We start from the raw sequence: 13,527 nt of genomic DNA on the forward strand, positions 1-13,527 counted from the left end.
ACCAGTCTCAGTATGGTGTTCGCTGCAGGCTGAAAGATAGGCGAGGTAGCAGGGCATATTTGTAAAAATGGAGGCATGTCTGTGCTGTTTTTGGGAGAATGACAAAGCCAGCAACTGCATCCTCAGACACGGATCCACAGGCCTCAGCAGCTTAGTTGTGGCGCACATTCTGCGCAGCCTTACAGTTGCTCTGACATCTGATGGTCAGCACCATGGTCAGGATGTTGATCCAATGCTGCATCTTCGGACGCAGGCAGCGGATCTGAGAAGCTGACAGTGGGCGTCTTGTTTATGCTGCATCTGCACATAGCACACAGAAACTGAGCAGATTTCTGGGTTTTTATTTAGTCACTTAGACCTGACTTAAGCACCCCCTCCCCCCCCCCCCCCTCCCTCAATCCTTCCTGGATTTCTTATTTGGCCAACATGCAAAATTGCACCTTCCAGCTGGATTTGTTCCTGACTGTCTGTAAATGAGGCCCCATGCGAGCAGGGCTTATGTAACCTCTCTCAAACTCAAGTATCCTCTTGTTATAGTAATTGTGGTTGTATGTCCTCCTGAAAGACAAACAAGCCAGGCCTTGATAAAATACAGCCATTCTCATCCAGCAAATGGTGACAGACCACGGTCAGGATGCAGCGCTGTAGAGCCAGGAAGAGATTGGCGTACACTTCCTCCTGTAACATAAACTACAATGAATAGCAGATTGCGCTTGTGAGCTCAGTTACATTCCATCATTTTCCTTACTCCAGTTCCTTACAGGATGGCAGCAACATTTGCTTTCTATGGTCTCTTCTTGCTGTTCTCCAAGCCTCTCTTCTCCATAACATCTTCCAGTCTGGATAAGCTGGCTTTTGTGGTTGTGGTGAGTAATTCTGTTGACATTTATATAAGAGAATAGGTGAGTGCAGAGTCCTCCCACAGAAGGCTCCAGAAAGCCTTGATAATAATATTGTGCCTAGATCGAATATATTTTCACACTCACATTATAACACCACGGTGTAAATGTAATAGCCTGCGATCCGCAGGCGTCGGAAATTTCCCGGCGAGTCTGCCCAATGGTCTGAAGTAGCAATCATTTTAAAGGTAAAACCAGGTTTGGGCAGACTCACCGGGAAGCCACCGCCAATACCGGCAGATGTATTTACAGACACAACTCTATGCTTTTATTATGTCTTACATAGCAGATTATGGATACAGACAGGCAAATCTGTATCAATTGGTTGCTATAGGCAACATCCCATCTTAAATAGAACTCACATTTAGTAAAATGTACCCCCAAGAGTTTGATAAATCAACAGCAATTGGTGAATTCATTTTCCAATCCATGAAATTGTTGAAACCGATTTGCCCGTCTGTATCTTAAACAGAACTCCCATATTAGTAAATTTACCCCTTGGTGAATATTTTACACCAATGTGTAGCGTTACTAAAGTTTCTAAAAAATGAAAGGTGGTTATGTTGCCCTTAGCAACAAATCAGATACTGTCTAATATATTCTAGGATGCAATAAAGAAATGATGGCTACAATCTGATTTGTTCCTTGGACAACACCTCTGCTTTTAATTTTTAGGAGGTTTAGTAAATCTACCCGCAATTGTTTAGAATGCAGCAGTGACTAGGCTCACGGGGGTACCATGGTAAGCTTGCTGCCTCACAGCACTGAGGTCTTGGGTTTAATTCCCACCAAAACCCTTTCTGTGTCATGTTTGTTTCCTCCCATGTTTGCATTTATATATAAAAAAAAGTGCTATAATGGACGGTCATGTGATCTAGTGTGTCCAATCATGTTGGTTAAATCTGTCTTAATCATAGCACACCATTTTCTAAATCTAGTTATACCCCTAGACCTGCTTATTGTATTGTATAAAATGAACTGGAGGTCATTATAATGTTACATAATATGAACTGGGGCACTGTAATGAGGCATAATATGAAGTGGAGACACTATAGTGTGGCATAATATGAACAGGGGGCACAGTAATGTGGCATAATATGAAGTGGGGACCAGAACCGAAACTAGGATTTTCATCACCCGGAGCAAGGCAGTAATTTGGCGCCCCCCAAAAAAACAAACAAACAAAACCTGTCAGACTAAAATAATCAGATTATCAAAAATTTCTGAAAAAACGGGGGGACAATATTCCCCTATGTGCCTCAAATGCCCTATGCGTAACATTAAGCGAGGGGGAGTGTTAGAATATGGTGCGCTCTGTGCCTGTCTCCTTCTACACAGCAGTCTATGGACGAATCCCCTAGTGTTAATCCCCTAGTGCCAAGAGTCACTCGGAGGCGGAGCTAGCTATGTGATTTAATCCCTGCTCCATTTTAGAGTGAGTGAGTGAGTGAGAGAGACTGAGTCCTGGTGTGTGCAAGCGTGCAGAGCTGAGACCGGGAGCGGATCTCAGCTACAGAAACTCACAGCATTTCCATTGCATGTATCGTGGCTCCGGAGCTGACGCTGAGCCGGGCGCCGCATCTTCTCTACAGCGGGAGTCAGTCCTCAGTCCCTCACCGCTGGAGAGAACTCCTGATAAGTACCGCTACCACTGCTGTTACCTTGTATGATATAAGGGCCCCTAATTGCCTGTATCAGTATTACAGGCAATTCCAATACACTCTGCCAATATGAACTACTCACTACACTACATGCCCATATACACTGCACTACATACCCTATATGCTACACTACATCCCCTTATAGATTGGCTTACTGAGTTTCAAAGCATTACATGACCAGGGCCGAAGGTACCTGAAAGGATTGCTCCTCTATCTTTTAACCCTCGATGTGATAGCCTCGTAGACGTCCGTGAGTGTAAACCTTTTTGCTACGAGTAACATGCAAAACACACGTAGTAAAGATTCACACTGTTTATTGTTCGTTTAACAAAAGTATATAAAAGAAAGGATTTAGGGCGTGTATATCCCAAGTCAATAACTAATTGGACAGAACGCAAAAGGGGCTAACATAACATGATTGGCTAGGAACTGCCGCAGTGGAAGGATATGCATATATGGGCAAGTTTGTACTTCAAATAGGAAAGTTATTCACACGGTATAAAAAAGATAACAGACAAGGACAGTAGCAAAAAATGTGCTGGAACATTAAGTTCTATAACACAAGCAATTCTATGACATTGAAGCAGAGACGAGCTTTAACCCTTTCAATCCCCTCTTAGAATCATTATTGTTATACTATATGATTCTTGCAAAGCTTACGTCTTTCTGCACGCCAATGGCGCAATTTTTAGCCTGAGCGGGAGTTGCAGTAATTGTTGGGCATTTTAAGAAGGGTTAATCGTTGTGTTAATGATGTTCCGTGTTTATCCTTTTCATCTAAGGCTTCAGCGGGCTTATAGCCCCATGGGGTACCTGTGTTCCAGGCAGCCGCGGACCATGAGCTGCAATCATTTCCCCAGTTATGGCCTGTAACGCAAATATAAGGTACCTCGGGGCTTAGGTTGTCTGTGGTGTCAGCGCGGATCTGGTAGTCAACAGACTTTTGGACAGCAGCTAGTTGGGGGAATTGGAAATAATCTAGTATGTAGGTTGCGGTGTATGTGGTGGAAGAGTTATACCATAGTGTCAGTTTCCCTTATTCTGAGTTATATCAACCTCAGTCATTGAGAGGGGAAAATGGGCCAGTAGGGCTATCAAGATAGTCCCCAGGGTAAAGATAGGGGGCATTTTCTTCATCCTCCTCTGGTCTTCTGTCTTCGCTAGGTGGGAGGTCAGGGCTGTCCGCCCCTGTTCGTACCTCACTGGAATCACCTGTTTCCTCCTCTAGGTCTGGTCTAGGAATTTTCTTTACTCGGGAAGCATGGATCCAGGTGGGACTCTCTTCTGTCAGGACTGCGGTTCGGGTTACAGCAACGACTTCCGCCTCTGGGCCATAGGTGAAGTCTCCTGGGCTCTTGCTGCGGGGGAGGATCTTCACCACTACTCTGTCTCCGACCTTAAAAGGGTGTGTTGGTTCCTGTGGATTCAGAGGGTTTTTTACAAGCGACATCATGTTCAATCTCATCAAGTTTGGTTATGAGGGCCCTGACATACTCTTCCCTTATAAGTTCTAGATCTCCTCCGTATCATCAACGGTTTCTTAGCCCAGGGTGTGGGGAAGGGTCTACCCATTAGTATTTCAAAGGGTGAGTATCCTAGAGTTTTCTGTGGGGTCATTCTGATTTCTGCTAGGATAATGGGAAGGACCTGCTTCCACTTGTGGAAGGTACCTCCTGTGGCCTTCCTTAGTTTGTCTTTGAGGGTCCTATTCATTCTTCCTACGACCCCTGAACTCTGCAGGTGGTACGGGATGTGAAACTTCCACTCCACCTGCAGAGCTTTTACTAAGGCCTGTGTGATTTTGGCTGTAAAGGCTGAGCCTTTATCACTATTTATTTGCAGGGGGCACCCCCATCTAGGGATGATTTTCTGTGTTAGGATTCTTGCTACTGTCTTGGCATCCTCTGACTTAGTTAGGAATACTTCTGGCCAGCGAGAGAACATATCTACAATGACCAGGGCATATTCTTGTTTACCTGTACCAGGGATATGGGTAAAATCAATTTGTAAGTGTGTAAAAGGGGTGGTGGGGTATTCAAGATGCTGGTGTTTAGCTTTATTAGGGTTGTTCCTGAGGCAAGTGATGCATCTGCTAACATACTGGTCCACAAGTGATTTGGCATTCGTAACATAAAAATCATTGGTTAGTAGGAGGAGTGTTGTGGCTTTACTATGGTGACCAACACCATGGTAATGGGCAATGAGCAAAGGGGCACTGGACTGGGGTATACAGGGTTTCCCCTCTTTGCAGATTAATCCTGATTTAGGATTTTTTTCTGCAGAATTGGGTAAGTCCAGTCGGAGAGATCAGTATTAGTTGCAGCAGCTTGAAGTTGAGTGAGCAGATGGACGTTGTCAAGGGAGGGACATGCTCTAGTGAGTGCAATGAGTTCTGCAGCTTGCGCGGACTGATAAGGTATTGGTAGGGTTTCCAACACAGTGTCAGGGAGGGTGACAATGGCATAGCCAGCCTGGTATGTATTGTCATTGGGCCTACTACAGGAGCCGTCAACAAAAACTATGTCTGCGCCTGGTATGGGAACGGGAGACATGTCAAGTCTGGGAGAAGTTTCAGCTTCAATGGAAGCAGCACAGTCATGTAGGTCGGGTGGTTCATCCTCGGGACCTTTCAAGCCTAAAAGGGCATTGAGAATGGGTGCAGGGCCAGAAGAACTAGCAGTGTACTTAATGGTAAGGGTAGGGTTACTCAAAAGGAGTACTTCATATCCACTAAGGCGTTGTGCTGACATGTGCTGTGTGTGTAAGCCTTTAAGTATTGCCAGGACATCATGTGTGATGTGGCCTAAAGTGAGGGTAGTGGCCATTTCTGCAACCATTGCACAGGCTGCCAAAGCCCTGAGGCAGGCAGGCATACCTTGCACAGACACTGGCATGACTTTGGAAAAAAAAAATGCCACGGGGCGCAACTTCCCTCCATGAAACTGTGTGAACACCCCCGCCATGGTTTTACAATTGTCCCTTGCATATAGATGGAAAGGTAGTACATAATTGGGGAGGCCAAGTGCCGGACTTTTCATCAACATACATTTTAAACTTTCATATGCAGTTAACATTTCTTGTGACCATTGTACAGTTTTAGGTTTGTCCTTCAGTGTGGCTTGTCTCAAAATGTTACCATAATAAGAGCAATCAGATATCCACTGTCTGCAGTAATTTACCATACCCAGGAAGGACAGTAGTTCCTTCTGGGTAGTTGGGGTGACCAGGCCCAATACAGACTGTATGCGTTGTGGACTGACTTTCCTCTCTCCCTGAGTGAGCACAAAACCTAAGTAATCAACATGCTTTTTACACCATTGCATTTTTGTTTTGGACACCTTGTGTCCACATTCACAAAGCCAGTTTAGTAATGAAACACCATCCTCTCGACAGGCCTCCTCAGTTTGACTACAGAGCAGCAGATCATCTGCATACTGTAGCAGGACTGAACCATGGTGAGGTTGCCAGGGCCCCAATGTGGCCTGGAGACAACAGGTGCGTCAATAATCTGCACCAGGTAAGTTGTTTACCCTCAAAAGAAAAGGCAAAAAGTAATTGTGTCTGTGAATCTACAGGTATGCTGAAAAAGGCATTCTTCAAATCAATTACAGAGAAGAACGCAGCATCTGCAGGGATTGCAGAAATGAGTGAGTTTACATCTGGAACAATTGGTGCAATTGGGACAATTAACTGATTGATCGCTCTGAGATCCTGTACAAATCTTATACTGCCATCAGCTTTGGCAACAGGGTTCACAGGAGTACAGTATGGTGATACAATATGTCTGAGAATACCCTGTTGTAAGAATTGCTGTATCATGGGGCGGAGACCTTCTATCTTTTCTGGTGAGAGGGGATACTGCTTTTGATAAACAGGTTGTGAGTCGGGTTTGAGATTGGCCTTATATGGTGTGCATGAGATTAGGCCAGTGTCATATGGACCTTCCGACCAAAGAGCGGGGTTTACTTGAGCTAAGTCAGGCATTGGTGGGTATCCCATTGATTCCCATTGAAGGAGCAGTCTTTTCCAATTCACCATCATATAGGTCAGAACACAAAACACTGGTTGTTGCACCGCTGTCCACAAAAAAGGGAACTTTACTTCCATTTATAATAAGTGGCAGCAGAGGTGAATCTTTCCCTGACTGCGGGGTTGGTTCTGTCTGTCAAAGCGTCTGGAGTTCTGATAGTTATGAGTGAGTGCAGGTTTCTTTACATCAAAACACCCTGCAGCCTCTTTCTCATACAGATGTTTTTTTTTAAATCTATCGTACTATCAGAAGTCCAGGAAGAGACGCTTTGCTTAACAGAAACTATGACAGAAGGTAGAAGGTTGTTAATGAAGGTGGAAATGAGTAAGCTTTCTGAGTTAAGCAAAGGTAAGCCAGCGTCATCTGTCCAGCAGTCCTTAAACCTTTTCCAAAACTCAGTAACAGACTCCGAAGGTTTCTGTTTACAAGCTACAGCGACAGGCAAAAAAGCACAGGCAAAGGAGCACGGGTTTTAAAGACTTCCTTCATATGTGTATAGCTGCGTCCTTTGCAAGCTTTGCGCAAATAAGATATACAGCCATCGGGGGTAATGGTGGGCTTGGGACAGTGTTTTACTATTATCTAAACTCTGGGTTACTGGTGCATTAGGGATAGAGCTAGTGGACGCATTTTCTAGCAGTGGAGTTGGAGGCGATCCCATCTGGTGTGAAAGGGTTACTGCTGCTAAGAGATCTGTGTCTTTAAGCGCAGGATATATTGGAATGTAAAGGGGGAGGCGAGAGGGTTTTCAAAGATTTACAGTTTCTCACTTCCTCCCTTCTGTGCTGTTGGGAACTGATATTTTTTAATCCTCCATATAGAAAGGGTAATTACTGCCTTCCCGTAGGAATGGGTCCTGTCCTGCTTTCTCTGTCTACCCTGCTAAATTATCCACCCAGGGATCAATCAAATAATAATCAGAGGTAGAACTACGGGCCACGTATTCTTTACATGTCTCGGAGGGGGGTATACAGTTTTCTTACGCTGACCAGAGCCCATAGTAAAAACACAATTTCCAACAACTTTCTATGCATGCATCAGCTAACCAGTTAATTAGTTATTGACAATATCACAATATCATATGCATAGTACTTTAACAAGCAATCGATAGTAATAATCTGTACGTTTACTCACCACTCGTACAGGGACTTGGAAATGCAGCGTATTGTGATAGGAAGCAAGAAAGTTATAAGGGTATTCAACAGACGTATACTTACCACCCGTCAAGCTGAATACATGAAACTTATACTCTAATATCTGTTATGGCCATAACATAATAGACAATCAAATCGAGGTAAAATCTACGTTATGTATAGACTCCCAGGTCTATTTTAAGTATCCCAGATACTAACGTCTCGTTATGTATAGACTCCCAGGTTTATTTTAAGTATCCCAGATACTAACGTCTTTGGAGAGTTGCGCTTGGACCCCCGGTCCCTTCTCAGACGTATCTTTAAGTCCCAGACATTAAAGATGTTTGGTCACGTGTTCCCAGAACACTGACACGGATTCAGCTTCAGTGTATGACCGCAATCCCGTATGGCAAAGACAGACAATAAATTCTCTATCTTACCATCCGGGGACGACCAACTGAATCGCGGACGGAGCCCCCACTTGAAAGGATTGCTCCTCTATCTTTTAACCCTCGATGTGATAGCCTCGTAGACGTCCGTGAGTGTAAACCTTTTTGCTACGAGTAACATGCAAAACACACGTAGTAAAGATTCACACTGTTTATTGTTCGTTTAACAAAAGTATATAAAAGAAAGGATTTAGGGCGTGTATATCCCAAGTCAATAACTAATTGGACAGAACGCAAAAGGGGCTAACATAACATGATTGGCTAGGAACTGCCGCAGTGGAAGGATATGCATATATGGGCAAGTTTGTACTTCAAATAGGAAAGTTATTCACACGGTATAAAAAAGATAACAGACAAGGACAGTAGCAAAAAATGTGCTGGAACATTAAGTTCTATAACACAAGCAATTCTATGACATTGAAGCAGAGACGAGCTTTAACCCTTTCAGTACCTGAAGCAGCTTCTGACCCCATACTGCCCCACTCGATTACTGCGATCTGTAGATGAAGGACTTTTAGTAGTACCTAGAATCTCCCGTAACTCATCTGGGGGTCGAGCTTTTAGTCATGCGGCTCCGACTCTATGGAACTCACTTCCCCGCACAGTGCGAGAGGTCCCAACTATAGAATCCTTCAAAAGTAGACTCAAGACTTTCCTGTTTACTCAAGCATTTCCATAATGTCCCTTTTAGTATCTTCATGCTTCTGTATTTTATGAAAATGTACTTCATTATTTTCTGTACTATATTATGCTATGTACTGTATCTGTTAAGCGCCTTGAGTCCTATTGGAGAAAGAGCACTATATAAATAAAATTATTATTATTATTATTATTATTATTATTATATGCTACACCACATCAGTGCACTACATGCCCCTATATACTGCAATACATTACTACACTACATACCCTATATGGTACACTACATCACTACACTACATCCCCCTTTAAGCTACACCACATCCCCCCATCTGGAAGGCAAAGCGAAGGTAGATACTGCTACCTGAGAGCACAGTGCCGATAATAAAGTCTGTCTTTAAACTCACAACAAAGCTGCTGTAGTAATAATTGGTGAGATTTGGAGGTTGTCCAGAACCTTAGGGGTAAATTTACTAATATGGGAATTCTATTTAAGATGGGATGTTGCCCATAGCAACCAATCAGATTCTAGTTCTCATTTTTCTAGCACCTTCTAGAAGATAATACCTGCAATCTCATTGGTTGCTATGGGCAACATCCATTCTTAAATAGAACTCCCATTTTAGTAAATGTACCCTTTAGTTTCCACTGTCAAGTGGATAGCTAGCAAAGTGAGCCTTTGATTTCTGTAACATCGTTGACTGCACCTGTTAACAAGCAAAAGCCTTGAGCAGCGTTTCCTCTCACTGGTGTGTAGCTGGCAGCTTGTTATCGGTTGGTTCTGGGCAGACAGCCGGGATCATAGCCTGCTGAAAAACACAGCACCAACAGCTCGCTTCTATAGCTTGCACAGTGCCCCGAACGCTAGCTGCAGCACTGCATGGCAAAGAGGAGAGTTTAAGACAGTAGCTGCCATAGGAGAGATCCCAGGTACTGGAGCTCACCAGCACAGCGTCAGAGTCAGCTGCGGGCAGACATGTGGGTCAGAGACACTGCCCTGGGAGCTGTCTGCAGTCTCACTGGGGTAGCACAGTACTACTGGGGGGGGGGGGGGGACTGCTCCTCTGTAACTCCTGGCCGCCCCCTCAAGTCCTGCACCCGGGGCGCATGCCCCCTTAGCACCCCCCCTAGTTGCGGCCCAGTGGGGACACAGGGGGTCATTCCGAGTTGATCGCTAGCTGCCGTTGTTTGCAGCGCAGCGATCAGGCTAAAAATCGGCACTCCTGCGCATGCGTATGGTGCGCACGCGCGACATACTTTCACAAAAGCCGATGTAGTTTTACACAAGGTCTAGCGATGCTTTTCAGTCGCACTGCTGATCGTTGAGTGATTGACAGGAAGTGGGTGTTTCTGGGTGGTAACTGACCGTTTTCGGGGAGTGTGCTGAAAAACGCAGGCGTGCCAGATAAAAACGCAGGAGTGGCTGGGGAAACGGGGGAGTGGCTGGGCGAACGCAGGGCATGTTTGTGACGTCAAAACAGGAACTAAACTGTCTGAAGTGATCGCAAGGTAGGAGTAGGTCTGCAGCTACTCTGAAACTGCACAATTTTTTTTTGTAGCAGCGCTGCGATCCTTTCGTTCGCACTTCTGCTAAGCTAAGATACACTCCCAGAGGGTGGCGGCTTAGCGTTTGCACTGCTGCTAAAAACTGCTAGCGAGCGAACAACTCGGAATGAGGGCCACTGTATGTCATAATGTGAATTGGGGCAACTGTGTTACATAACGTGTACAATGTGACATAACATGAACTAGGGCACTACTATGGTGCAGAAAATGAACTAGGGCACTATTATGGGGCATAAAGTTCTGGCTACGCCCCTGGTTCTGCAGAATATGTGTGCCCTATATAAATAACTGTTAAAGAATAAATAATAATCTGCTGCTCCTCTACCAGTATTTATTAGAGGAGCTGCTCCACAGCTAATTTGGAACCAGACCGTGCACCGATAGACCCCAGTGCCATTCTTGGAGTAACCAGAGCTGTTTATAGGAACTAGCAGTAAGCAGCTCCATCAAAGGGATCCGTTCAATTTGCCGGCGAGCGCAGCGAGGCCACAAAGGGATTCTTTGCGCTCGCCCTGCCGCCGGCATTCTAGCGGTCAGAATGCCGCTGTCAGGATACGGACAGCCAGCATCCCGTCCGCTGGTAAATCGCATGTATTCCCCATCAAATCCTCTTTGCCCCTTGAGAAAGGCTGAGGGTCTTCTAACATGACTTCTGCAAATTCTGCCTGTCACATTATTAGTGGTATGTGATCAGATATCAATATCACTTCTTTTCCTTTACAGGATTGGTCCAGTGTAATTAGTGACAGCGCTGGAGTCAGGGGGCTAATGTGTTCTAGCGGCAATACCGCGCAATTTGCTGCAATCCATTGTATGAAGAAGCAGGCGCTGTGACTGTGTATAATGCTGTACGGCATAGCGTTAGCTAATTATATGATGACACATTTTGCATTTTTTTTCTGTAGAGTAATTTAAACAAAATGTCCAGTCATTTTTATTCATAGCTCACGTAGATTTACTTACTAGGAGAAAAACTAAGGGGTCTATTCATGAAGCAGTGCAAAGTGTGGCGAAGTGAGCCAGTGGAGAAGTTGCACATGGCAACCAATCAGCATTGAAGTAACATTTATCAAGTGCATTCATTAAAATTATACGTAGCAGCTGATTGGTTGCCATGGACAACTTCTGCACTGGCTCACTTCTCCACACTTTTCACTGCTTCATGAATATCCCCCTTAGTTTTTCTGACCATGGATAATTTCCGTGCCCTGGGCTGATCAATTACCCCCATAAACCAGCGGGAGACGCTGTTTATCGGAGATCATGTTTCTCCTGCCTCAGGCAGGAGAAGCAAATCCCAGAAAACAGCCTTGTTTTTGGACAAAAACAGGGCTGTTTCTAGCGAAAACTCACAGGTTTCACTGAACCTTTGTATTTTCGGGAGAAAGGGGATTTATTTTTTCAGCCAGCCATATTGGATTGCCCTCCCCAAAAAACAGGATTTTTAAACCTACCGGTAAATCCTTTTCTCGTAGTCCGTAGAGGATGTTTGGGTGCATCAAAGAACCATGGGGTATAGACGGGTCCTGTGGAGCCTTGGGCACTATAAAATTTGAATAGTGTGGGTTGGCTCCTCCCTCTATGCCCCTCCTCCAGACCTCAGCTTAGGAACTGTGCCCGAGGAGACGGACAACCTCGTGAGAGGATACTACATTGTTGTGTGGCGAGATTCACACCAACTCACACTGAACTTATAACATGTAACCACATGCAACTCAACGAAAACATGTCAATATACATGAACCAAAAAGTGGCAGCAACAGCTGCCATTACTTAACAAGTAATAACTGTGCAGGGAACAGAAGCACTGGGTGGGTGCCCAACATCCTCTATGGACTACAAAAAAAGGATTTACCGGTAGGTTATTAAAATCCTGTTTTCTCTTACGTCCTAGAGGATGTTGGGGTGCATCAAAGAACCATGGGGATGATACCAAAGCTCCCACTAGGGGAGGGAAAGTGCCGATGTTCCCTGCAAAACTGAATGACCAAACTGGAGGTCATCAGAGGCCAAAGAATCAAACTTGTAGAATTTAGCAAATGTATTTGATCCTGACCATGTAGCTGCTCTGCAAAGTTGAAGTCCCGAGACACCCCGGGCAGCCGCCCAGGAAGAGCCCACTTTACGAGTAGAGTGAGCCTTTACCGATTTCGGTTTCGGCAATCCTGCCGAAGAGTAAGCATGCTGGATTGTACAACTGATCCAGCAGCCAATAGTCTGCTTTGAAGCAGGACACCCAATTTTATTGGGATCATAAAGCACGAACAATGCTTCTGACTTTCGATGAGGAGCAGTCCTCTTGACATATATCTTTAAAGCCCTTACTACGTCTAAGGACTTTGCTGTAATAGAAGTGTCAGTAGCCACTGACACTACAATAGGCTGGTTGATATGAAAAGATGATACAACCTTTGGAAGGAACTGCTGACGCGTTCTTAACTCAGCCCTATCCTCATGAAAAATCAGGTAAGGGCTCTTGTGAGACAAGGCCCCCAATTCTGACACCCGCCTTCCGGATGCCAAAGCCAACAAAGTGACTACTTTTCACGTAAGAAACTTTAAGTCTGCCTCCCTTAAAGGTTCAAACCACTCCGATTGCTGGAACTGCAACACCACATTAAGATCCCATGGCTCCGTAGGAGGCACAAAGGGAGGTTGGATGTGCAGAACCCCTTTCAAGAAAGTCTGAACTTCTGTAAGGGCAGCCAATTGTTTCTGGAAAAATATGGACAAGGCCGAAATCTGGACCTCGATAGAGCCCAATTTTAGGCCAGCATCCACCCCTGACTGTACAAAGAGGAGTAACCGACCCAACCGGATTCTTCCGTAGGGAATTTCTTGCATTCACACCAAGAGACATATTTCCTCCAGATTCTATGGTAATGTTTTGACGTTACTCGTTTTCTAGCCTGAATCAGGGTAGGAATGACCTCGTTCGGAATACCCTTCCGAGCCAAAATCTGTAGCTTGACCTCCATACCATCAAACCGAGAAGCATTAAAGACATGCAAGGTACTGTCTGTTGTAGGTTTAGATCCTCTGGAAGAAGAAAGAACTTTTTTCTGAGATCGAGAATCGGAACTCTTTTTAGGCCTTTTAGAGCCAAGAGGTTTGTCAGAATTGGATATACTTGAACTGGATGGTTTATCT

At 44.8% G+C, this 13,527-nt stretch overlaps 1 protein-coding gene across 3 annotated transcripts in view; it reads left to right on the top strand.

Annotated features, from left to right (window-relative positions):
* Window positions 1-511: 511 nt before the first annotated feature.
* Window positions 512-13,527, top strand: part of LOC134965976 (testicular acid phosphatase homolog) — a 267,819-nt gene continuing 254,803 nt past the window's right edge. For 2 of the 3 annotated variants that reach the window (XM_063942419.1, XM_063942420.1), the window contains exon 1: window positions 513-866. In XM_063942419.1, the coding sequence (XP_063798489.1) occupies window positions 765-866 (102 nt within the window). In that variant the 5' untranslated portion in view covers window positions 513-764. Of the gene's footprint in view, window positions 867-13,527 lie in introns of all 3 variants that reach the window. The other variant, XM_063942421.1, reaches the window with a different exon arrangement.

Source organism: Pseudophryne corroboree, chromosome 10, assembly GCF_028390025.1.
Source record: "Pseudophryne corroboree isolate aPseCor3 chromosome 10, aPseCor3.hap2, whole genome shotgun sequence".
Taxonomy (NCBI): Eukaryota; Metazoa; Chordata; class Amphibia; order Anura; family Myobatrachidae; genus Pseudophryne; species Pseudophryne corroboree.